This window comes from Hylobates moloch, unplaced genomic scaffold, assembly GCF_009828535.3.
Source record: "Hylobates moloch isolate HMO894 unplaced genomic scaffold, HMol_V3 SCAFFOLD_21, whole genome shotgun sequence".
Classification (NCBI taxonomy): Eukaryota; Metazoa; Chordata; class Mammalia; order Primates; family Hylobatidae; genus Hylobates; species Hylobates moloch.
The window spans coordinates 41,100,115-41,127,113 of record NW_026652296.1 but is presented as its reverse complement, the minus strand read 5'-3'; the positions used below and the strand labels follow the sequence as shown (position 1 = coordinate 41,127,113).

At 41.8% G+C, this 26,999-nt stretch overlaps 1 protein-coding gene across 1 annotated transcript in view; it reads left to right on the top strand.

Moving 5' to 3' along the window:
- The window catches only part of CFAP61 (cilia and flagella associated protein 61), a 310,458-nt gene that overhangs the window by 121,138 nt on the left and 162,321 nt on the right, over positions 1–26,999 (top strand). The window contains exons 16-19 of the mRNA XM_032142470.2: positions 10,702–10,828; positions 14,123–14,200; positions 19,359–19,565; positions 22,532–22,666. Of these exons, the coding sequence (XP_031998361.1) occupies positions 10,702–10,828; positions 14,123–14,200; positions 19,359–19,565; positions 22,532–22,666 (547 nt within the window). The remainder of the gene's footprint in view (positions 1–10,701; positions 10,829–14,122; positions 14,201–19,358; positions 19,566–22,531; positions 22,667–26,999) is intronic.

Below are 26,999 nucleotides of genomic sequence, written 5' to 3'. Positions count from 1 at the left end.
ACTCACACCTGGCTTTTAGAAAGTGAGGCTTTACAAGAGCTTGTTTGTCCCTTAAAGAAGGCCATCGTGGTGGGCTGGGCATACGACCATCATGGACCATGGAATATTCCTCCTTCTTGCTCCTTAGTACCTAGCTTCCCTTCTCAAGGTTACCTCATTTTACTCAAGGACAGTTCTTTCTTCATATGCTCTTCAGTTCCACTGCAAATGTGGTCCAGGGATCAGCAGCAGCAGCATCTGCTGAGACTTTGCTAAAATGCGGAATCCCAGGCCCTACCCCAGGTTTTCTGAATCTGTGTTGCTAACAAGTGCACCAGTCGACTTTCATGCACATTAAAAGTTTGAGAAGCACTGTAGGGGCTTCGGGGTTTTTTTTGTTTTTTTTTTTTGAGATGGAGTCTCGCTCTGTTGCCCAGGCTGGAGTGCAATGGTGTGATCTTGGCTCACTGCAAGCTCCGCCTCGTGGGTTCACGCCATTCTCCTGCCTCAGCCTCCCAACTAGCTGGGACTACAGGCACCCGCCATGACGCCTGGCAAATTTTTTTTTTATTTTTAGTAGAGACGGGGTTTCACCATGTTAGCCAGGATGGTCTTGATCTCCTGACCTCGTGATCCGTCCACCTCAGCCTCCCAAAGTGCTGAGATTACAGGCGTGAGCCACCGTGCCCAGCCGAGGCTTCTGCTTTTTTAATGGGTACGTCATCTGGTAGAAAAGAATTGTGATTTATTACAAAAGAAACTTATCATCAGAGTGAGCAGACAACCTTCAGAATGTGAGAAAATTTTTGCAATCTATCCATCTGACAAAAGTCTGATACGCAGAATCTACAAGGAACTTAAACAAATTTACAAGAAAAAAAACAACCCCATTAAAAAGTGGGCAAAGGACCATGAACAGACACTTCTCAAGAGAAGACATTCATGTGGCCAACAAACATGAAAAAAAGCTCAAAATCACTGATCATTAGAGAAATGCAAATCAAAACCACAAAGAGATAGCATCTTATGCCAGTCAGAATGGCGATTATTAAAAAGTCAAGCAACAACAGATGCTGGCAAGACTATGGAGAAATAGCAACAATTTTACACTGTTGGTGGGAATGTAAATTAGTCCAACCATTGTGGAAGACAGTGTGCTGATTCCTCAAAAACCTAGAACCAGAGATACCATTTGACCTAGCAATCCTGTTTCTGGGTATATACCCAAAGGAATATAAATCATTCTATTTTACATGCACGCATATGTTCATTGCAGCACCATTCATAATTGCAAAGACACGGAATTAACCCAAATGTCCATCACTGATAGACTGGATAAAGAAAATGTGGTACCATGGAATACTATGATACCATGGAATACTATGCAGCCATAAAAAGAAACAAGATCATGTCCTTTGCAGGGACATGGATGGAGCTGGAAGCCCTTATCCTCAGCAAACTAACACAGGAACAGAAAACTACACCGCATGTTCTCACTTATAAGTGGGAGCTGAATGATGAGAACCCATGAACACATGCGGGGGCAGGGGGTGGGGGAACAACACACACTGGGGCCTGTCAGTGGGTGTCTGAGGGGAGGGAGAGCATCAGGGTAAGTAGCTAATGCACGCTGGGCTTAATACCTAGGTGATGGGTTGACAGGTGCAACAAACCACCATGGCACACTATGTAACGTATGTTTGTCCTGCACATGTATCCTGGAACTTAGAATTAAATTAATTTTTTAAAAAAGAATTGTGTTTCTCTGTCTTCCAAATACAGATTTTCTATAAAACATATAAGCCATACCTACTTTGCTTTTTATTCTTTTATTTTATATTTATTTCTTTTTCTAGACAATTTTAGAAGTTTAAAGGCCACACCTACTTTAAACCTTTTATGATCTAGTAATTTTTTGGTACTGTTGAGTTATTAAGTTTCTTCTATATATAAATATAACCTTTTGGTTAGATTTGTAAGAATATGTGGACTATAACAGTTTTACATATTTTTTTGTATTTATACCAAGTAATGCTTTAGTTTCTCTTGCTTGTTTCTAGTTCCTGGCCCTTTTTTCATACACACCTTCCACCTGTGGTTTTCTAAAACCATTTTTTGCATTTCGAAATTTAGATTAACAATGAGAATGCTTTCATTTGGAAGGGAAAGAAAAACCAACTCAGAATGGCTTCCACTGTAGGACATGTACTGGCTCACATAAGCAGGAGGTCTGGAGATAGGCGGGGCTTTAGAGTTTGTATCTCCAGGATCTTGGTTTCTTTCCTTTCTTCCACCCTCCCTCCATCCTGAAATTGACGTCAATCACCTTGACAAAATGGCCACTGGGTTCCGGGGTGCAGGAGGAGAGCGCTGGCTGATGTCTGTTTTCCTTCCCAGAGGCCCCAGCAAACCCCCCTCATTCATCCAGTAAAATCCACAGCACTGACTGCATACGTGTGCCAGCCCTATTCCAGGTGCTGGGGAAACAGAAATGATGCAAACAGATAGAAATTCTTGCCCTTATGGGGGGCCTACATTCTAGATGGTGGAGAAAGATGTAAAGGAAAGAGATCAAATGCACAGTGTGTAGGCACTGAGGGCGAACGTGAAGAGTATAGCAGGTGTGGAGAGGGGATCAGAACTGCTGAGTGGGAGAGGGGCTGCCGTTTTGCCTAGGGTGACAGGAAGGGTGGCCATGAGTAAAGACCTGAAGGAGGTGAGGAGGAGCCACTTGGGCATGGTGAGGGCACAGGTCCTCCACAACTACTCTTTAAAAATGTATCATGTTCTATTTTTTGCTTCACTTCTCTTGACATTTGGGATGAATTGTTTCTGCTCTTAAGTTTGGTTACTTTAAATTTCATGACCTCATGTTCTGGTCCTCCACCTAATTTCGTTCTTCTTCCCTTGGGAAATTATATTTGTGTCTGTCGTCTGCCCTCTGGCTGTGCTAGTGAGCATTGGGACAAATTATTCATTCAGTCATTAGTGATGGCTACCTCTTCTGTCAACACACTCTACACCCAGGTTCCCTCTCCTTTTGTTTAATGACTACGGGCCTTTGAGAGGAGAACATTTCCTAATGTTTATGTTAACTTGCACTTTAATTGTGGATAAATTAAATGCTTCCTTTATGATACATTTTCTTCATATATTAACCTCTAGGACATTTCCAAACTTAATACGGGGTGAGTGTGTGCTATAGATGATTCTTTTTCTATTTCCGCTGCTTGCTCATTCTTGACCTACCCACTGGCTTTTCTGTCCTCTTGTTTATTCATTAGCAGAGAACAAATTCAGGTGAATTGGTCACCCGTTCCATCTTGCCACCCTTTCACATGATGCTTTTCCGGAATTTGACATTTTAAATGTGGGGAAACGTTTCAGATGTATTTGGCTAACCAATATTTATTGTGCTAGGAATTATTTTTTATAAATAAATATTTACTGCTGAGTTAGATCATACAGCCATCAACTTGGCTCAGTAAATAAAATGCATTTAGCTGGTTGTCCTTTAAGCAATTCCTCCCCTCGCCATTTCTGTTTTCTTTGCTTTTCTGTGGGTGGTCCACACAGAAAGTTACCATTGTACCTATTTCAGGCCTGTGTTATTGTGGAGAATGTTTTAACATCATCAGTCCTTGGCCCCTTCTGCTTTTAATCAGCCACCTTGAACAGAACCCAATAGAAACTTCATTTTTAATTTTGTGGGTTTTGTTTTCTTTCTTTCTCTATTTTTTATTTAAACTGGAATACTAATGGCTGTCAAATCGTTTCATCATTCTATTACGATGATCACTTCTTTGGAATTCAGAAAGACTCAAATCACTTTTTCTTCTCCCTGTCATTTCATTTTTATTTACTGGTATTAAAAAATTGCCCTATTTTCTGCAAGACATAAAGGGCATCCAGATAGGAAGAGAGGAAGTCAAACTATTCTTGTTTACAGATGACATGATCCCGTATCTTGAAAATCTCATCGTCTCTGCCCCAAAGCTCCTTAAGCTGAGAAACAACTTCAGCCAAGTCTCAGGATACAAAATCAGTGTGCAAAAATCACTAATATTCCTATACACCAACCACAGTCAAGCCTAGAGTCAAATCAAGAGTGCAGTCCCATTCACAATTGCCACAAAAAATAAATAATATACCTAGGAATACATCTAACCAATGAGAGATGAAAGATCTCTACAAGGAGAACTACAAAACACTGCTCAAAGAAATCAGAGATGACACAAACAAATGGAAAAACAGTCCATGCTCATGGATAGAAAGAATCAATATCATTAAAATGACCATACTGCCAAAGCAATTTATAGATTCAATACTATTCCTATTAAACTACCATTGACAGTCTTCACAGAACTAGAAAAAACTATTTTAATATTCATATGGACCCCAAAAAGAGCCAGAATAGCCAAGGCAATCCTAAGCAAAAAGAACAAAGCTGGAGGCATCACCCTACCTGACTTCAAACTATACTGCAGGGCTACAGTAACCAAAACAGCATGGTACATAGCTAATCTCCCTCACTGATTCAAGGTGGCTTTAGAACCATGCTTGCACCCTTGGGAAAAGAATGCTAAACCCTTCTGGTTACTGAGTACACATTCGCTTCTGGGAAGGTCAGGCAAGGTGATATGTGGAACGGGTAGAGGGAGGTGGGAATGTTCTCCTTCCTGGCTATAGGCCATGGGACTGAAAGATGAGAGCTACCATAATGGCTAAAATGAAAGAATGACCAAAATGAAAGAAGCAACTTTCTATTGGAAACTTGCAGAGAGATGAAAGTAGGGCCACGTTTAGGTGCATCCAATGAGCCACCATCTTCTGAGGTCCTGCCAGGCCTAAGTCGGTACATAATCATTGAAGCAGACTTTGTTTTATTGGATATTTAATTAGCAGATTTAAAGTTCATTCCACAGAAGGTCTTGGCATCATTTTATAGACCCTCAATGAATACTCTAAATCTTGATGATTTATCTGAGAATAGGGTAAGAAATAAAGATAGCTGCTTGATAATTTGACAACAGTATTCTGTTGGTACGGATGACATAATATATATTTTGAGATCCATGTCACTTTAATTAAGGATTTTAATTAGTGTTTTTTGTTGAGAATAAAATAGTATGCATCCTTACAACTTTGTCTTAAAGTCATTGTATTTTTCAAGGGGCTTTCTCTAGCAAAAACACAGATGAAGGTCTCCATAACAATTGGTCCGCTTCTAACCTCATATGCCTTATTTAAAACTTTAAAGAATTTCAGAATTATTTCTCAGAATATGGTCTGGAGTCAGTAGCAGTTCAGCTCCACGAGAGCAGAAATTGTGGACTGTCTGGTTCCCTGATGTATCCTCAGCACCCACAACATGCAGGGCACACAGCAGATGTTTAATAAATATTTGTGATGGAGTGAATGAATAATTCTTAATGAATCCATTTTAATCATTGATTTTAAGGAAATATGTCTTAATTAAGAGTTTATTTCTTATATGTATTCATTTTTCACTTTTGCCTGCCAATTGCTATGTAGAAGCAATTAGAAGCAATTAAAAGCAATTTCCTTTGTAAAGGAAATACCCATGTAGCAACAAGTATGTGTCCCGTTTTTGTTTGTTTGTTTTTTGCTATGAGAATGCTTTATTAGGCAAAACCACATATTATGAAAATGCCTTAAAATGCAACAGGAGGAGATGTGAAGACACAAAGAACAAGTGCATAGTGACACATGGCTATCAGAACACACTAAGAATCCACACCTCTTCCACCCTTTACCCAGAAAAGGAGGGAGCTAGACCACCTCCTCCTCAGGTCCCCCACATCTCATTCTAGTTAAAGCGAAAACAAACAGGCTGCTGTTCTCAGCACCCAATGTGAAAGGAATAGTATATATACAACCACCTTGCCTCAGAGCCTGCCAAAAAAAGGTCACATGTGGAATAACATGTGGAATAAGACTTACATTCTGATTTTTTTTTTTTTTTTTTTTTTTGATAGAGTCTCACTCTTTTGCCCAGGCTGGAGTGCAGTGGCACGATTTCGACTCACTGCAACCTCTGTCTCCTGGGTTCTGGGTTCAAGTGATTCTAGTGCCTTGGCCAACCAAGTAGCTGGGATTACAGGCATGAGCCACCATGCACGGCTAATTTTTGTATTTTTAGTAGAGATGGAGTTTCACCATGTCAGCCGGGCTGGTCTTGAACTCCTGGTCTCAAGTGGTCCTCCTGCCTTGGCCTCCCAAAGTGCTGGGATTACAGATGTGAGCCACCTCACCCAGCCAGCCTACATTCTGCTTTTTGAGCTGAGTAAAAACCTTTTGGGAAATAGTTCTCAGAGGCACATATGGACATAGAGAGCAGCCCCATCCAGTAGGAATACACTGTGAGCCACATGTGTAATTTTAGATTTTTGAATAGCCACATTAATTTAAAAATCAAAAAGTAGGTGAAATTAATTGTAACATTTATTTCTTATTTAACCCGTTATATCCAAAATATCGTTTCAGCGTGTAATCAATATTTAAAAAGCACGAATGAGATACTTTATATTGCTTTCTTGTACCAAGTCCACAATTCAGTGGATATTTTATTCTTACAGCACATCTCAATTCTGAGTGCCAGATTTCAAGTGTACAGGCACTTGTACTGGACAGTGTCATTTTAGAGGAGGGCACAAACATACAGCCATAGCCCATTCCTCCCGCTGAAATTCTAGGAACAAAGGAAAGCTCTGAAATATTCCTCTTTGGTGAATATGAATAGCAGAGATGAATGCAAAATGGTTGTGACCCCTGATCAACAGTAGATTTCCATGGACAGACTGGTGAAACGATGTTTGCAGTTTTGTGCTACTTTGCAGGAAGATAGCCCCATGTCCCACTGAACATTTATTGGGCACCACTGTAGGCCACGAAAAGCCCTGGCCTTTTAGAGTGGACCATGATATGGTCTGAGCTTCAAGCCTTGCTGGGGGAAGAGGTCCACTTACTCTCACTTTCCAGTCTAGTATCCAACAACACTCTTTATAACTCAGTTGTAGTATTTATTATATGTTAAAAAAAAATGTAATAAGCATGGGGAAGCTCTCTATCTCCATGCAAGCTTCATGATTAGTTCACTTAACAGCTATTTATTGAGCATCTACCACGTGCCAGGCATTGCTCTAGCCATGAGGTGGCAGCAGTGAGCAAATAGGCCAACACTCCCATCTTTGTCAAGTTTTATTCTAGTGGGAGGAGACAAGCAGTGAAAAACAGACAAAGTAGGAAGTGCTGTAGAGAAAAATAGAACAGGGAATAAGGATGGAAGGTCAGGGCCCAAATTTTAAATAGGGGATCAGGGTCAGGAAGGGCGTCATTGAGAGGGTGAAGTTTCAGCAAAGACTCAATGTTGAGGTGATGGAACAGGCTCATAGATTTGCTGGAGGAGAATTACAGGTAGGAACTTCTGATGAGGTAACTTCTGATGAGGTAGGAACTTCTGATGAGGTAAGAACTTATGATGAGGCAGGAACTTCTGATGAGGTAGGAACTTCCTCAGGTAGGGAATTCTGATGAGGTAGGACCTTCTGATGAGGTAGGAACTTCTGATGAGGTAAGAACTTCTGATGAAGTAGGACCTTCTGATGAGGTAGGAACTTCCTGAAGTAGGAACTTCTGATGAGGGACTATGTCTGGCATGTTTGAGGAACAGCACAGTGGCCTGTGCAGCAGAGCAGGGAAACCAAGAAGCCAACTATTTGGAGATGAGTCAGAGCAAGCAGCAATCCCAGAGGGAGGGCACAGGGATGGAGGCTGTGGTCATGGAGAGTCAGAGAGGGGGCTTTCAGCCACTGTAGAACTTTGGCTTTTACTGGGGAGTGCAAGCTTATGCTCGTCAACGTAGCAAAATTATGGTAATTATTAGACTCCCTGCTGCATCATGTTTGTTTAATGAAGCTCATATATTATAATCTTATGTATCTTAGTTTATGCATTTAAAAACATTCTGAGAGGGGTCATACACATAAAAGAGGTTAAGAACACCTCTATTACTGGGAATTTGAATATAAGAGTCTTGTGATCTGACTTAACATTTGATAAGCATTGCTCTAGCAAATTGGTGGAAGACGGCTTGTCAGGGACAATGGCAGAAATGTGGAGAGACACTAGATGCTGTTCTAGCAACCCAGGAGAGAGGTGGTGGAGGCTGGACTAGCATTGGAGGTCTTAAGAAGTCATTCCATTCTTAGATGCATTTTGAAAGTAGAGCCAGCCCAAGGTTAGGCTGAAAGAGAGGTGTGCAAGAAAACAGATGAAGCCAAAGGTCTGGGCCTGAACCACTGGAAGGATGGAGTTGTCATTACCTAAGACAGGAAAGACAGCTGGGTGGAGGGCTTTGGAATGGAAACAGTGAGATGACTGTTAGATGGCCATGTCGTTTTCATTTGGGGGATGTAGTGTACTTTAGCTTAAGTTTATCCAGATCTTCCACAGTATCTTAAATGTGTTGTCTGACAGCAGTTTCTGAGAGAGGCGTATTAAACTCTACCAGTATGATGGTGAATTTCAAACTCTTCTCATAAGCCTGTCCATTTTTACTTCAGTATCCTGGAGCTTTATTGTTAGACACCTATAGATATGGTATTGTTATATCGTCCTAGTGAACTTTTATTATCAAATAAAGACCTTTTCCTCACGATTTTTGCCTTAAGATCTGGTTTATCTGATATTTATATAGCTATGCCAACTTATTTTTTTGCTATTAGTTGCCATTCCCTTTTCCTTTCAATTATTTTGGCATTACACATATTTTTGTAACAGCTTTATTGAGATGTAATTCACATGCCATACAGTTTGCCCACTTCAAGTGTACAATTCAGTGGTTTGTAGTAGAGTTACAGCATTGTGCAGTTACCACGTCCATCTGATTCTAAAACATTTGTATCACCCAAAGGACACCCTGTACCTGTCAAGCTGTCACTCCCATTCTCTTCTCCCCTCAGCCCCCAACAATCACTAACCCACTTTCTATCACTGTAAATTTGCCTATTCTGGACATTTCATATAAATGGAATTACACAGCACGTGGCCTTTTGTATGTGGTTTCTCTCACTTCGCACAATGTTTTTAAAGTTCATGCATGTTGGAGTATGCATCAGTACTTTATTTTCTTTTATGGCTGAATAGTGTTCTGTTGTATGTAAAAATCATACTCTGTTTATCCATTCATCAATTGATGGGCATTTGGGTTGTTTTCTCTTGGGCTATTGTGAATAATGCTGCTATGAACATTCATGTACAGGTTTTGTGTGGATATATGTTTTTAATTTGCTTGTGTATTTTTCTAGTGCTTTTGTGGTCTTGTTTGTTACATTTATATCTTTAATCCACTGAACTAGAGTTTGGTGTAAGTTGGTCGTAAAACAACCAAGTTCTTATCTTTCACTTAAAATTGCTCATAAACATTATTAAGATGGTATTAATTGTTAATCTTTTTATTAGTTAATAATAGATATAGATATTGTTCTTTGCAAATATGATACTTTGTTCATAATATGGAAGCATGTATTAAAATTTAAGCACAGATGTTCCCTACAGTTAAAAGTTAAATAGATTAGGATATTTTATTGTATCAGCACGAGGAGGAATGGCATTGTCCCATTGAGTAATAATACCCTAGTAACTGCGGAGAATTCACTGCAAGGCTACCTACATAATATACAGGACCCATTACAAAATGAAAATGTGAGGCTCTGGCCTGGTGTGGGGCAGTCAGTCTCTCCTTCCCATGAGCTGCAACCCATGGCAAACAGGCATCCAACTAAGGGCTTGCAACCTCTGCACCAGGATGCACTGAACACCTGGGTGGGGGATGGGTAGGAGGTCCACACTGAGTTGCTAGCCGAACACGCCATGGCGCTCCCTGCCCAGGGTGGGGACAGCCACCCCCTTGGTCTGACCAGAGACTCCATGTGTCATGTAGCTGACTCATGAGCCTCTCTATACCCTTGTCCAGGAACCCCACTGGGTGTTGGCTGAACACGGGCTTCCCCCAACCAAAGCAACCAATGTCACCCCTGACAGAAGGAGGAGGCAGCTGTCATGAGGCAGGAATGGGGAGGCTGTCTAGGGCCCAGGGTGCCAGGGGCAGGGAACAGGTGGGAGAAAACCATCATGGAGAGACCGTGGGGAGCACACGTGAGCAGAGGCTCCAAGGCCCCTGACATGCTCCATTGTGTCACTCAACTTCACTTAAAAGCATGAAGTCAAAGATAAAATTATTAAGAATTTTTGAACGGTGGCCTCAGAGCAATAAACTCTGAGTGTGAGGCTCTAAAAAGCACACAGCACTGTGCCGCCCCCTGCGTCCCACACTCATGAAGCCAGCCCTGGTGCAACGTGACTTCTTCCTAACATAATTTAAAAATTGGAAGGATTTTGACTCTGTTTATGAAATAAATCATAGTGCTATTTTAAATTAAATGTATTTAAAGTATCTGTGTTGTCTTTGGTTAATGGCATTATCAGTGATATTTACCTTATTCTTCACACTTTTTTGTGTTTCAGGTTTTCTATAATGAAATGAGTTACTTTTATAATTACTCAAACCCCAGTGTTATATAAACATACTTTACTGGATATTATTTTATATAAGTGTGATATGTTACAATTCTGTCTCCATTTGGGGAGGAATACATATTTAGTACTTTAACTTAAAAATACATTCCTCTCCTTACCCAGGTCCATTAATATAAGATTTGCCACTCTGTTGGATACTCCTGGTGTGGAAAATCTTGTCAGCACCCTCATGTTGAATAAAAGCATATTGGAGGACTTAGACTGTTACAACAAGGCTCGCAAAGACCCTGTAAGTACCTGATGTGACCAGACCTCAGGATATGGGACCATTATGATGACCCATGTAGATTCAGCCCTGAGACTTCCTTGGATCTGAGTTGGAAAATCATATGGCAGGGGGCAGTGGAGGTAGAGTTAGAAGATGGGAGCAAGAAGAGAAAACCATGGAGACTGGGGCTTAAGGAAGTGAGACCATTTTCAGTGGGGATCCCCCACAGGGATCAGACACCCAAAATCCTTCTCAGGAAGATAGAAAATTTGGACTTGATCCAAACAATCATATCAAAATGAGATGGATCCTAGTCTTTGGGATAGGTAGATACAGTATGACCATGGTTAGGGAAGGGTAGCTTAGGAATCCATAGGTATCTGGTGCCCACCTCAGCAGCACTGGGTATCAGATTGAGGGTAGTGGGACCCTATTTGAGCCTATGAGATGACGAGTCTGACCAGACCCTTTTGTTGAGCTGGCTGCATTGCCCAGGATTACATGGGCTGGGAAAGATCCTGCATGATAAATGTTGGGTTCTCTTTCTAGTGTAGTAACGCGTGCATGTGCTATGGCAAAAGTCAGACTTGTGGCAGTCTGTAAATTAATACTGCTGTCTTAGGGCCATGATAGTTAATCTGACTACACATGGAAAGATGAAAGAATATTGTGCATAGTCACTTTTTTGATACATTTTATTTTGAAAAAAAATTTATTGAGGTATAACCAATAAACAGTGTGATGGATTTCACAATTTGCATACACCATGTAACCAGCACATGTTTTAAGAAACAGACTAACCACAGCCTGCTGGAAGTCCCCTGATGCCTCTACTCAGGCCTTTCCCTAAATTAATACCACCTTGCTTCTAAGATCAGAGATTGGCTATGCCTATTTTTGAACTCTACATAAATGGAATCATACCGTTTGTTTTCTGATATCAAGTTTCTTTTGCTCAGCAATGTTTGTAAGAGTCATCCATATTATAGCATGAAGTATTTCATGGCATGAATATACCACCATTTATTTCTTCATTCTACTGTTGAGGTCATTCGGGGAGTTCCAGTTATTTGCTCTTTTGGAAAAAAACCTTTTAGTTAATTTTTAAGTCACAGGAGGGAGACACCAAACACCTAAACATAATGTCATATACACACATGTTTACTATTTATAAAGGCATCAGAGTAAACTGAAATAAAACTTCCCTTCAGCGCATGGTTTTTGCTTTGGTTTGTCTTGCACTCTTTTGGTTCTTCATTTTTTGCTCCTTCCCTCCTGGCCCTCTAAGTGGTATGAAGTCAAGTCCTGGTTCTCAAAGTGTGGTCTAAGGAACCTTGGGGGTCTCTGAAACATGAATTTTCTGGGAGTCTGCAAGGTAAAAACTGTTTTATTCCTTTTCCACTGTGTTGAGATCTGTACTTATGACACAAAAGCAATGGTGGGTGAAACCAGTGCCACCTCAGAGTAGGTCACGGAAGTGGCAGCAAACGTCCTAGTGGTCCTAGTGTTCTTCACTGTCATCCCCCCCAGTAACTGCAGAAAGAGCAAACCACAGTGGAATATCCCTGCACACCTATCAGAATGACTAAAACAAAAAATAGCGATGCCACTAGCCGCTAAATGCTGGAAAGGACATGGGGAAACTGGATCTCTAGTGCTGCTGGTGGGAATGTAGAATGGTGCAGCCACTCTGGAAAATATTTTGGCTGTTTATTTTTTTATTTTTATTTATTTATTTGTTTATTTTGAGACAGAGTCTCGCTCTTGTTGCCCAGGCTGGAGTGCAGTGGCGCGATTTTGGCTCACTGCAACCTCCGCCTCCCTGGTTCAAGGGATTCTCCTGCCTCAGCCTCCTGAGTAGCTGGGATTACACGTGCCCGCCTGTAATTTTTGGATTTTTAGTAGAGATGGGGTTTCACCACATTGGCCAGGCGGGTCTCGAACTCCTGGCCTCAGGTGATCTGCCTACCTCAGCCTCTCAAAGTGCTGGGATTACAGGTGTGAGCCACTGTGCCCAGCATTGGCTGTTTATTTAAAAACTAAAACTGCAACTATCTTATGGCCTAACATTTGCACTTGTGGGCATTTGATCCAGAGAAATGAAGAGTTTACACTAATGTTCATAGCAGCTATTGTCAGCAAAGATATCCTTCAACAGATGAATGGTTAAACACGCTCTGGCACATCATGTCATGGAATACTACTCAGCAATGAAAGGAGTGAACTCTTGATACATGCATCGGCTTGGATGAATCTCCAGAGGATTATACTGAGTGGGGAAAAAAGCCAACCCCTACAGGTTATATTCTCTAGAGTTCCATTTGTGTGACACTTTGAAGTGACAAGATTTTAGAAATGGAGAACAGGTTATCTGATGCCAGAGGTTAAGGATTCGGGGAGGGTGGGGACAGAGGGAGCAACTCAAGGGGTTTTGTGGTATTAGAACTGTTCAATATTCTGACTATAGTGGTGGATACATAAACCTATAGAGGTGATGAAATCATGTGAAACTTCATACACCACACACACACACACACACAATTGTATCAATGTTGGTTTCCTGCTTGTAGTATTATACTATGGTTTTGCAAAATGTTATTATTAAGGTTGTATCAATGTTGGTTTCCTGCTTGTAGTATTATACTATGGTTTTGCAAAATGTTATTATTAAGGGATACTGAACAAAGTGTACAAGAAATTTCTGTTTTATTTCTTACACTGCATGTAAATCTACAAGTATGTCAATTAAAGAAAAGGAAAAGCCAGTTGCACTAAGGAATATCCTTGATGACGCAGTAAAATTATTAACTTTATAAAGTCTCAACCCTGAGGCCAGGTGTGGTGGCTCACACGTGCAATCCTAGCACTTTGGGAGCCCAAGGCGGGTGGATTCCTTGAGGCCAGGAGTTCAAGACCACCCTGGGCAACATGGTGTAACCTCATCTCTACTAAAAATACAAAAATTAGCTGAGCATGATGGGGCACGCCTGTAGTCCCAGTTGCTTGGGAAGCTGAGGGACAAGAATTCCTTGAACCCAGGAAGCTGCAGTGAGCTGAGATCATGCCATTGCACTCCAGCCTGGGCAACAAGAGCTAAACTCCATCTCAAATAATAATAATGTCTCATAGGGTTGGTGTGAGGATCCAGTGGACATAGGGAGGGCGTTTAACTTACTACCTGACCCAAAGTAGGTGTTGATAGATGTTTGTTCTGTTGTTGTTATGTGAATGTGGTTAAGACCCACTGTTGCCTGCTTACAAAAACATTCATAGCCATATTTTTAAGGGTCTTAAAATATATGCTTATCTTTTCAGGATGGAACACCGCTGCAGGCATTTGTAGCTGAAATTGCAGAACAAATAGTTGGTATTGCAGTGATCAGAAATGAAATGGTAAATTGTGAAGTGGATATAAATTTCTTTGATTGTGCCTTGCTATATCATGAATTAGCACACAGTGCCCCTTTTGGAGTTGTACTTTTACTTATTTAATGTGAATGCCTCCTTTTTCTGATGGATATCATCATCATCTGCCTCTGTCCCTCTTGGAGGACTTGCAATTCTCCATTTTTTTGCAGTTGAAAATATTTAGTATATTACAAAGTCTACATGAAAACATTCTCACCCTAAAAACTCAGATAACTTTCCACTACCTATACATATATTAATATATTCCAAGTATTACTACTGTAGTGATGCATTTATTCCTTCCAGCATTCTTCTTTGCACTTTATTACATATATCATGTGTGTGTGTGTCAAATGGAAATGCCATTTTATTTTTTCCCAGTGCACAGCCAGCTATTTCAAAGCATTTATTACTGAATAATCCATTCTTTCTCTTTTGATTTTAAAATGCTGCTTTTACATTTATTAAATTTCTATATGCCTATGTCTATTTTTAAACTCTGTTCTGTTCTGTGGATTTATCTGTTGATACCTATTGCATTATCATGTGCTTTTATATCTAATAGGGGAGTGTTCTGTCATTTGGTGTCTTCTAAATTTTCTTGTTTTTTGTTCTTGGTTATTTCCTCTCCCAAACCTTGTAATATTTATTATTAATATAGTTGTACCTACGTGGATTCTATAGAACAATTTAGGCAGAATTGACATTAAAATATAGAGACTTCCCTATTAGGATCATGGATCATGGCTTTCTATGTTGTTGTTGTTGTTGTTGTTGTTGTTGTTGTTGAACTTTTTGGGTTCTTCAGAAGCATTTTGTGGCTTCTTTCATGTGGTTTTCTTTGCATCATATTTTGTGCCATATGAGTTTTTGTTTGTCCTGTGGGTCCACTTTCCACCTTTCTCCACCCTGTTCTGTCTCAGGGAGCCTGGCTGATGGGCATAGCCTTATGGGTGCCTTTGCCTTTTGGCTGCCGGTTGGGTTTGGTGGATGGAGAGCCCTGACAGAAGGAGGAGGGGACAGTGACGTCAGGTGCCTCAGCAGGCTGATCTCCACTGAGTTCCCTGACATTTCAAGGCTGCCTCTTCATGATACTCTCTTTTTGGATTCCTGTAACCAGCTCTTCTCCCGCGCCACCCTCTTAAGAGTGGGAATAGCTTGTAGTTGCTGCTGCACAGTCCCTACCTATCTCCTTACACCTGCCCCATCCTTGTAAATATTCCCTTTATTAAACCAGCCTCCAATTATCCTAATTTGATCATACTATCTGTTTCCTGCTGAGACCCTGACCTGACACAGTTCTAGACATTGATCACTTATTTCTACGTGTTTTATGATTTCTCTTGGTATTCTGAGTATACACTTTTTCTCATATTTTCTAAATGTTTGTCTTATGTGTGGAAAAACTACTAGTGTTTGTATTTTGATCTTGTATTCAATCACCTTTATGAAATGTCTTTGAGCTTGGAGAGTTTTTCCACTGATTCTCTTTTCTGCCGCAGCATCACCTCCACCCTGTTCTACTGGTCAGACCAGTTAGAGGGCACGCTCAGACACCAGGGGTGGAGGCAGACTTCTCTCGATGGGGGTGTGGCAGAGTCATTTTGCAGAAGAGCATGAGGGATGTGGGATGACAGGTACTGTCCTGGTGGTCATCTTAGAATTCTTTGGATAAGAGAACCTGCTACGCCTTCCTTTTCAATATTTATACCTTTAGTCTTTTTCCAGTTTTAGTGTATGGATAGAACAACATTGAGTAGTAGTGTTAATAATAGCTGGCTTTCTGGTGTTCTTGATTTTAATGGAATGATTCTATACTTTCCTTCATTTAGCGTAATTGTGGCTGTAGATTTCTGATAGATATCCCTTATCATGTAAGGGAAATTTTCTTCTCTTTCTATCTTATTAAAAGTTTTTATTATGAATGAGTGTTGAATTTTATCAAATGTGTTTTTGACATCGAGATGTTCACATGGCTTTATTTCTTTAATATATTACACACTTTTCTCTTTCTTAGATTTATTCCTCTTTTTGATCCAATATTTCTTGGAGTTAGTTATTCTTTTAGAGATGGTGTTGGGTAGTAAGGTCCCTGAGTCCACACAAATATGATAAGTTTTCATTGGTCCTCATACTTGTATACTCATTTGGCTGTGTATACGAATTTGCTCATTCAAATTATTATTATAATTATTATTATTATTTTGGAAATGGAGTCCTGCTCTATCCCCCAGGCTGGAGTTCAGTGATATGATCTTGGCTCACTGCAGCCTCTGCCTCCCGGGTTCAAGCGATTCTCCTGCCTCAGCCTCCTGAGTAGCTGGAATTACAGGTGTGCACCACCACGCACGGCTAATTTTTGTATTTTTAGTAGAGATGGGGTTTCACCATGTTGGCCAGTCTGGTCTTGAACTCCTGACCTCAGATGATCTGCCCCCCTCAACCTCCCCAAGTGCTGGGATTACAGGCATCAGCCACCTGTGCCAGCCTCATTCTAATTATTTCTCATCAGAATGTTGTCTTCCAGTATCCAGTGTCATTGATAAAATATCTGATACCAACCTGATTCTTGATCCTTTATGAATAAATGTGTATTTCTTTGCTCTCTTTCTTGAGAATTAAATTTTCTTTTTGTCTCTGGAATTCTGAAATTTTGCCAAGAAGTATCATGTCTCTTTTGGCAATTTTTCTTCTATGATTTCATTAATTATTTCTTCTCCTCCATTTTCTCCATTCTCCTTTTCTTAAATTCTTTTTTAGATGGATATTAGATCTTTTGAATTGATTCTTCAGTGTCTCTGAACATATATGTTACATTTTACTCATCATTTTAGATTTCCTCAATTTTGTCTTCCAAATCTCTAATTCTTCAGTTGTGTTTATTCTATTACCCAAGTATTCTATTGGAATCTTTATTTCAGAGTTCACCTATTTAACTTCCAAGTCTCTTTCTTATTCTCTTATTGTTCCTTTTTGATATCAGCTTGTTTATTACATGCAAGAACCTTTTTGATCTCTCTGAGTACACTCTGTATAATTTTTTTAAAAATTCTCTTCTATTTCCTGAATAATTTGTCTTCTCTGTAGTAAGTTGTATGTTTCTCTATGCTGGTCTTTTTTTATTTGTCAGTTTTCCTCAAAAGTCTGTCCATGTCATGAGTGAAAGATTAAATGATCAATTTGGGTGGCTGGCATGGGTATCCTTGACAGTTGTGCTTGTATGTTTCTCCATGGCATCTCCCTTGTCACTGGTAGTGCCACCGCCCCTCTGTTTGATTGGGAGGGATGGCAGTATCTGACTTCCCCTTGTGTGCTTGAATGGAGTACCAGCCGGCAGGCAGGGACTCCAGGTGACCCAAGGTAAGAAGGTTTCACCTGTAGTAGAGTTTCCTTCCAACGTAAAACTGCCTTACTTTTTTTGTCCTCCATTATGCTCTCATTACACCAAAAATAATTTTTGTTGTTGTTATTTTAAGAGATTTTGGATGGGAAGAAAATTAGATGCACATGGCCCATCTGCTGTTTTGAGCTAATAACCTCTGTTGGCTCTTTGCTTTTTGTTTTTCAATGATTTCTCAGCCCTATACTTACCACTCATTTTATTTTATAATGAGAGATGCCTCCTTGGTAATTAAAGAAAAGTCATATAGTATAAAGGCCATTACAGGGTCAATGCAGATTGAAAGGTTGCCAGAACTGCCCTAGGGTACCGCCACTGGCCCGGTTACCCTGAGCTCTGTTTCCTCTGTGCTTTGTGACAGAAGCTGGAAAGGCAGGGGACCTCGAGGAGCTTGGCCACAGATGCCACAGTTTTCATGGATTTGCTGGTGCCAGCCTTGCTGATCACAGAACACATCAGGGGCCTTGCATTCTCCAATTTCTGTTCTTGAAAGTAGGCTTTTAAAACAATTTTACTGTGGAAAACAAGGAGAAATATAAGTTGGCGTTTTGCAACCTGCGTATGATTTGATTTTTCCTGCATTTTGGGTGCGTTTACTGCTGCTGTCATCAGAGAGTCACACTCACCTTGGAGTGCTCCCCTCCCCCCACACTCCTGACAGCATGCACTGCTGGGAGGTGACACAGGACAGGCTGACCCACGGCACAGTTAGCATGAAGGAGACCTGGGATCCCAGTGCAGTGTGGGGACAGAGGGTGGACCAGAACCGGGCCTGTGGAAACAAGAGCAGTGTGCCTGATATTTCCTTTACATGGGAAGACACTCATCAGTCCTTTAAATTACCTTCCTCTGTAAAAATATTACATATCAAAGAGGGTAGAAGGTTAGAAGCGCACAGGGATAAGGCCCAATTATGCAGTTTTATTGTAGGCCAGCCAGCCATATATGTAATCAAAGTGTATGACTTGGGGCCAGGCATGGTGGCTCACACCTGTAATTCCAGCACTTTGGGAGGCCTAGACAGGCAGATCACTTGAGGCCAGGAGTTCAAGACCTGCCTGGCCAACATGGTGAAACCCTATCTCTACTAAAACTACAAAAAAATTAGCCAGGCGTGATGGGGGGCGCCTGAAATCCCAGCTACTTGGGAGGCTGAGGTGGGAGGATCTCTTGAACCCAGGAGGTGAAGGTTGCAGTGAGCAAAGATCGTGCCAGTGCCCTCCAGCCTGGGTGACAGAGTGATACTCTGTCTCAAACGAAACAAAACAAAACAAAGAGTGTGACTTGGGGGTGACACATTTCCACACCAACAGGTGAATAGTAATGCGTGAGAGAACACCAGTGGCTCTGTTTGCCTGACTCCTGAATTTCCCACAGGCTCCGTCTCTTGTGCTGACTGGCTTGTGCTCACATCACCTGGCAGTGTCACGGAGCTGCCGTCCTGCCGCTTGGCCAGTGGCACAGACTCGGGGCTCTCTGAGTTGATAGCAGCCATGGGTATGGAAGGAGCACATTACAAGCTGTGCTGCCATCCCCCAAAGACAATCCATCAGAACAACTAGTGCTCAGGAAACATAATTTCTAATTTAAAGAATTTACCATGAAGATGAGGTGGCAATATGGAAGAGAAAAATACATTTCTTACTATCATACCTAAAGTAATTTTTAAAAGATATTTATCACAAAATGCATGCCGTTTGTTTAAAATGCTTGTAGAAACCATCCCTTCTATCTCTTCTGTAGGACATTGAGTACATACGGTCCCATTACAACATTGAAGATTTCATCTACTTCAGTCACCACCAGCGCGAAGAACACGGGCACATGCATCACTTTGCCCTCAACCCCATTTTCCGGCACTACACCAAGTTCTTTCTGAAGGAGATCCTGCGTTTAGGCTTTAAATCCTGTCTCTACTACCCTGTTTACCCAAAATCCAGAGCAGGCAAGGTGAGAGAATGATGCCATTCACTTTCCCAGCAGGTCAACCTTCACAGTGTTGTTGGTGTTGTGCGCCACATTTTATTCATTCCTGTCATGATGGGTTTTGATGATAACATGAGTCTGAATTTCCAGTGGCCATATTTAGTTTGGCCTTTTTCATAAACTACAGTGACATTCTGTAGGCTTCGAATTTCTGACACAATCACAACTAATGTAATTGGTAGTACAATATGTTGGCTTTTCTATATTGACAAAATAGAGACTGAAAACCATGCAAAAAGAAGATCTAATAATTTCTTATGATACACGAGTGCAATGCCAACATGATCCTTTTCTGTTCCTTCAAGCAAAGAACATTTCAGTGATGAATCCATAGAATAAATTAATTCTATTTTAGAAGACTGGTGTGCTAGCCCAGCATTCCAAATAAGCACTATACACACCCCCACTAGGTGATGGAGAGAAAGTGCAGAGATACCTGATGCCGATGCAACCCCATGTAATACTTGCCACACTTGCATGGAGTAACACTGTGGTAATAGACACAAATCTGATGTGCATACATGGTGTGTATGTGCATGCACAGATAGCAAGCCCTCCATCTTACTTGCATACCTCCCATCCCACTTTAGTGTTCCTCATAGCACTCACCACCAACTGAAGTTATCTATTTTACCATGAACGCAGCTGTGCTTTTTTCTGCCTTGTTCGAAGCTGTATTCCCATTGCCTAGAAGAGTCACAAACACACACACACACACACAGAGACACCCCACACACTCTCATGCATTCATGCACATATACCACACTCTCACACACACTCATGCATTCACACATATACTCACCCCCTCCCCCCCACACACACACACTCACACACTCATATAAGGTGTCTGGTTGTTCCACAGGCAAGGGCCTATTCAAGATAGATTTCCCAAGGGTTTTTTCCTGCAAATTGGTCTCTCAGTCACTGACAACATTGGTCCTCAACTTGATGTAGACTTGGGGGTGAAGGGATTCAACCACTAGAACAGGTAGAAGTTGTCCCGTAAGATTCCACTCATGAACTCAAACTTTCCCATGTTCTGCCTAGAGTCTTTGACATTGTCTCATTAGCACAAGGGAGCTAAGGATCTTAAAATGCCTTATTATTAATATGTCTATTTATTAAACAATCTAAAGTGTGTTAGTACATACACATAACAATAATTTTGCCAGTGTATTTTATTTAACAAAAACCTTTTGGAGAAGTCCAGAATACCTTTTGGAGAAGTCCAGAGGGAATGGGGAAGAAAGAAGAAAAACAGAAAAGGTTTTGAGTGAGATGTAGACTCTGCTCTAGTTTTTTTGTTGTTGTTGTTGTTTTTCCTATCAAAATGCAGCACCATGGCAATGAAATGGCCCAGCTTTGAACTCACTGAGATGGGAAGGTAACAGTTCTGGAAAATCCTGGTCCTGCACAGTTTTCTTTTACTTTGCACTTGGCCAAATGCCAGTTTTGTGACCTTCAGGATGTGATATTAATTCTTGTTTTTATTCATGAAGTTGCCTGGATGTTCTGGGTTAGAGAAAGTCCATTTGCATCCATAATAAAAATAATACCTTGGGTATTTCATTAGATGTTTATACATTTACCTCAATAGTATGAAATTAGGAATATGTCCCACACTGTTATATATAGCCTCTAAAAACATGCTTGGAAACAGATTTCTCAGTCTGCCCTTCCAGTTGATTTCACATATTCATTTAAAACAAGTGTATGAAGCAGTTCCAAATAATTTGGGTAAGAATTCCCAAATTCTGCTATAAATCCCCAGTTGACTACAGTAAAGTTGAGCTTTTTGGCTCACATTATGGGGATGGTTTTCTCTGTATCCCTCTGGTCAGGGCATGTATTAAGAGCTCTTCCAGGCATAAAAACAGGGTGCTGGCGAGGGTTCTGTTTTTCAGTTTGCAAAGTCAGGGTATGAAGTTCAGTGGTGAAGGATTTTAGAAAACCATTTTAGAAGCTCTTAGAAGTGCCAGGGGCTATTTTGAGAACTGCAAAAAAGTCATATGTAAACCATCTATTTATTAAAATGCATCTACAGTTGTTTTTCTTTCTTTGCTTTCCAGTCTAAATTCAGTAAATGTATCATTAAAAGTTTTGATTTTACAGTCTAACTCTTCAGATTTAAATGGTTACAATGTCCTTAGTTCATTTCACCAAAACCCCTAAGATTTCATAAATGTGACAGAAATAAAGATCACTATGTTTGGTTTTCTCTGCTAAGTTTTAAAAACAGTAAAATCAATATTTAAAGCATTCCCCTAAGACATGATTTATCATAGTTCATTTCAATAAGTATAAATCTAACTCATAATTTAGTATTAGTCTAGATGTAAATATGATCTACTTCTCCCACACCCACCCCCACTTCCTAGTTTTATCTTTTTGTTCTAAAACAGTTTTTGTTGTTGTTGTTGTTGTTGTTGTTTAACAAAGGTCTGGTTGAAGTCACTGTGAGTGACTTTTACAAACAGGAGGATTTTCACATCCCTGCTAAGTTACCCCTTGGATGACATTTTTATCTATGTGTCTTCTTAAAGCAGCTTGTGCCAAACATACAAAGGTTAACAGGATGCAGATAACACAGCTTAATGGGGTCAGATCAAGCTGATGCATGATCACTATGGAGAAGAATATCCTCCCGGGGAAAATACTTGTACTGAAAAATCCCATAAACCAAACCACTTGTTTATCTGTCATTCCCACAGAGATAGTAATGTAATTACTCTCGTAATTATCTTCATTAGTGTCAGGCATTATCTACAATTCATTCCTCTGCTCGAAGAGTATGTTTGTTTATTTGCTGATTTTTTTTCCTCTCTGACTTGGCCGAGTTAAGAGTTTTGTATTTGTAAAGCTGTACGCAGACATCTGTGCTGAGCCTCTCTGACATTCTCTCCCCTAAAATATAGATTGCTGTCTTTCAGTTCCAGAACCCCTACGCCCACTCCCTGACATCTGCCCTTCATTACTTGGTTCCCGTGCGACCACGACGACAGATTGTCTATCCTCTGGAAAAGCTTGGCATAAATGCTCCATCAAAGGCGGTCTCCAAGGATCCGGTGGGTAGCAGGGCGGCAGGCAGGGCGGCGCGGTGCCAGATCCCGCGGGCCTGGCAGATGGGGTGGCAGTGCTGTCTTCACAGGAGCAGGCTGCTTCTTAATTACAGGGAACCTGGTGCTCATACCCTTACAGGCGGAGCCCCGAGAAGGCTCCCCTGCAGCCCTTTCCCTCAAGTCGTTGTTTCCCGTGAAGCCTAAAGCAGTAGCCACAGGACCCTGCAAGGTCATCCCATGAGGATACCTCTCAGGCTGCTGTGTCCCAGGACAAAAGGCCTAGAGTCATCCTCCAACATATTTTCATTTTCTTTCTCTGTCCTCAAAAGCAGATTCCCCCTTTCAATGATGTTTTGCTTTCAAGGCATTAAATGGTCATTCGCTGTTAGGACAAAACTGACAGAGAAAACAGAGCTGGCTGCATTCGAGATGTTTGGGCCCCGGGTCCTAAGCTGGTTTGTTTCACTCCCTCCTCCAGGGGAATCAAGATGATTAACAGAAGCATATGAGCTGCCCTGGGGCAGCAGGAGTCTCTGACCTTAAAATGAATGGCCAGGGGCCACTTTTATTGGGAGAACAGGAAAAAGGACTGAAATCAAACCTAGATATTCTTTATAAATGGAAATGTACCTGTATACATACACACAGTTTTTTCAATAACTTAATTGGAAAACATAATTTTCTCATGTTGACTGATACGGGCTTGTAGTGTTTATATACTCTTCCACTTAAGTAAGTAAAACAAACAAACAAACAAACAAACAAAAATCCCTCAGTGAGCTAACATTCGTCCTTTGTGAGAGAGGAAAAAAGGAAAGTGTAAGTTGAAACTCTCCAAACACTTACCCAAGGAGCTGCCCCTCAGAGCTGGAGACGATGCCGAAATAAACACCTCGCAACAGGCTGGGCACTGCAGGGAGGACATCACCCGACCCAGCGCCTGTCTTACTTGCGCGTGCACTGAGAGATGGGGAGGGCACCTCCATCAGACCAACTCAGAGGCAGCTTCGTGGGTGCACTGAGGGATGGGGAGGGCACCTCCATCAGACCAACTCAGAGGCAGCTTTGCACGTGCACTGAGGGATGGGGAGGGCACCTCCATCAGACCAACTCAGAGGCAGCTTTGCGCGTGCACTGAGGGATGGGGAGGGCACCTCCATCAGACCAACTCAGAGGCAGCTTTGCGGTGCACTGAGGGATGGGAGACACCTCCATCAGACCAACTCAGAGGCAGCTTCGCGTGCACTGAGGGATGGGGAGGGCACCTCCATCAGACCAACTCAGAGGCAGCTTCGCGGGTGCACTGAGAGATGGGGAGGGCACCTCCATCAGACCAACTCAGAGGCAGCTTTGTGGGTGCACTGAGGGATGGGGAGGGCACCTCCATCAGACCAACTCAGAGGCAGCTTTTCCTCGTGCACTGAGGGATGGGAGGGCACCTCCATCAGACCAACTCAGAGGCAGCTTCGCGGGTGCACTGAGGGATGGGAGGGACACTCCATCAGACCAACTCCAGAGGCAGCTTCGTGGGTGCACTGAGGGATGGGAGGGCACCTCCATCCCAGGTAACTCAAGAGGCAGCTTTGCGCGTGCACTGAGGGATGGGGGGGGCACACTCCCATCAGACCAACTCAGAGGCAGCTTTGTGCGTGCACTGGAGGGATGGGAGGCACCTCCATCAGACCAACTCAGAGGCAGCTTTGCGCGTGCACTGAGGGATGGGGAGGGCACCTCCCATCAGACCAACTCAGAAGCAGCTTTGTGCGTGCACTGAGGGATGGGGAGGGCACCTCCATGAGATCAACTCAGAGGCAGCTTTGCGCGTGCACTGAGGGATGGGGAGGGCACCTCCATCAGACCAACTCAGAGGCAGCTTTGTGTCTTACATTCATCTTTATATTTGTAAAATAACAAAAAATTTATATCATTGTAAATTTATATGTGAGTAGAGACTGATCATATAAAGCAGGACTTCCCAATCTATCTGTCCTTTTTTTTAATTTATGTGCAATTAGTCATAGATTGATAGTTTTGTAAAAAGTGAATTCCTGGGAAAACAAGATTAAAAGGCAAAGACAGACAAAATTCTTTTATTATTAGATTTAACAGACATAGCATTACTCTGTTGGTTTGCTATAAAAGCTTCTGAATGCTTCTCTCGGTCTCTCTTACTCATATCTTCATAGACTTGTAGTAGTTTGCACATGGGCACCTGTTCCAGAACACAGATTGATGCACTGGAATGCCCATGCACTCAGCACCCAGCTGCAATGATTTGCAACTCTTTAGCTAATTTTGGATCATCTGTGCCCCCACCACTTCCCCTTTCTCCTATATCATTTTGAAGCAAACTCCAGATTCGTATCATTTTATCTGAAGGTCACAGGCATATTCTTAAGTAGCAGGGTCCACAGCACTGGAGATGAGACGTGCCTAGCCCACCTGGAAGACCTTTGGGATGGGCCACCATGTGGTCTGTTTGCATGTGAAGATCCTGGGAACAGACTGCTTTGGAAAGACAGCCAACACCCAGAAGTTTGGTGCAAAGACAGTGTCTTGGGGTCAGAGACAGTGGCTACATGCTGTCTCTACCACTGAAATACAGTTTCCACAGAGGCAAACTGATCTCTGGAGAAGGCACTGGGCATAGAAGTACATGGATGTGCCAGGTGTACAACCTTGCAGCTTCCGCATCAGATCAGGGTCAGGATGAGAGATGCTGACCTTCTGCAGTCATTGCTGACACTTATGCTTCAGTGGCAGCCCACGGCTCCTGCGCCTTCAGCCAGCCCTCTGGCAGCATGGGTGGCCTGGCTGGAGCTGGAGGGAGGAGTCCAGAGCTGCTGCATGGATATCAGGAAGCATCGTTTTTATGAATATGAAGCAGTTCCACACCTGCCCCCTCCCTCCCACCCTACTGTGAGAATTTTCAGTTAGGTGACTTTGAGGTGAGCTGGAGCTCTAGGTGGGGAGAAAGCCAGAGAGAAAATTTTATTTATTTTATTTCATTTAGAATTATCTCATTACTACTTCCCAGGTTGGTATGATCCGAAACCATTGCTTACATTGAGTTATCTTTTCCATGGTCATCTCAGTGTGCTGTGCCCCTCACCCCTGAGCCCTGGTGTATTTCAGCACAAAGCCAAGATGGATTGTTCAAACCCAGGGTCCAGGAAGACAGCCACCTAGCAGATGGGTGGGAGGATTTTAACACAGATGCCTGATACCTGCTGTCGTGCTATTGTGCTTATTTCACAGATGAATTCTGACTGTTTAAGAAGCACTTTTATTGCTACTCATTGTACTCAAACTTCAGAAAATTGTAATGGAGATTTAGATTTGGTAAACAAAATTCAGTAAAAAATTTTAGACATATTAAAAGTTTAATCACAGGATTATTTATCGAGACCATAATCCACATGGAATGGGCCTCGGTATTAAAAAGTTAAAATGCTAAATTATATTATTAAAATTATTTTTCTCTTTTTAACATTTTAGACAGTTTTAATGTTTTAGAGTGATTATCTGACACAAGTTGAGCCAAGTAGAATAGTTTTAGGAGGAATCTCAGTATAGCCCTCAAGACATTGTTTTCCTAGTAGAGCAATAGCATTGCAGTAGCAAACTGTGCAAGGCTGAGCAACTGTCATTACCAAATGAATGAATTTTCCCTTTAGGTTTCACATCTCCCACCACCCCCCACAACCCCTCCCAGTGCATTGAGCTTTATATGAGACCCTCAGCTCCCTCACCGTGTCCATATCATTTCTCTTGCTGGCCACTCGTCTTTCATACATTTTATCCTATTTAAAGCATCTTAGAGTGACCATCCAGTCCCTAGCTTTCACCTAGGAAGCCAATCTTCAAGGGAACAGATCACTCCAGGCATGAGTAATGGGATAGAAAGCATTTCATCTCGGTAGGTTGCCAATTTGAATCTGGCACAAGGAAGCAGTGATTGAAATTCATCACTGCATGGCAGGGAAATATGCCCTCACTCCCACCCCAAGGCCCTCCTAATTCCTGCCTGGTTTGGACGATCGGTGTCCCGGCCACAACACCTTCCCCGTCGTTTCTATTAATTGACAGCCTACCCCACAGCAGGTCATAAAAAAGAGCCTAGAAAACATGAATGATTTTCATCACACATTTCAGAATGAGGCCTCAAAGATTCATAGTAATGTCTCCACAGTCAACCAGTGTGAATGCATGGGCAAGAGGGCTTTTTCCTGACCAAGACCGTAATTGACATCATAGACCTGGAAGATTCTTTTCTTAGCTTGAATGAGCCATCTTGGCCTGTGCTTTTACATTATGAGAGTTACTCTCATGGAAGTTT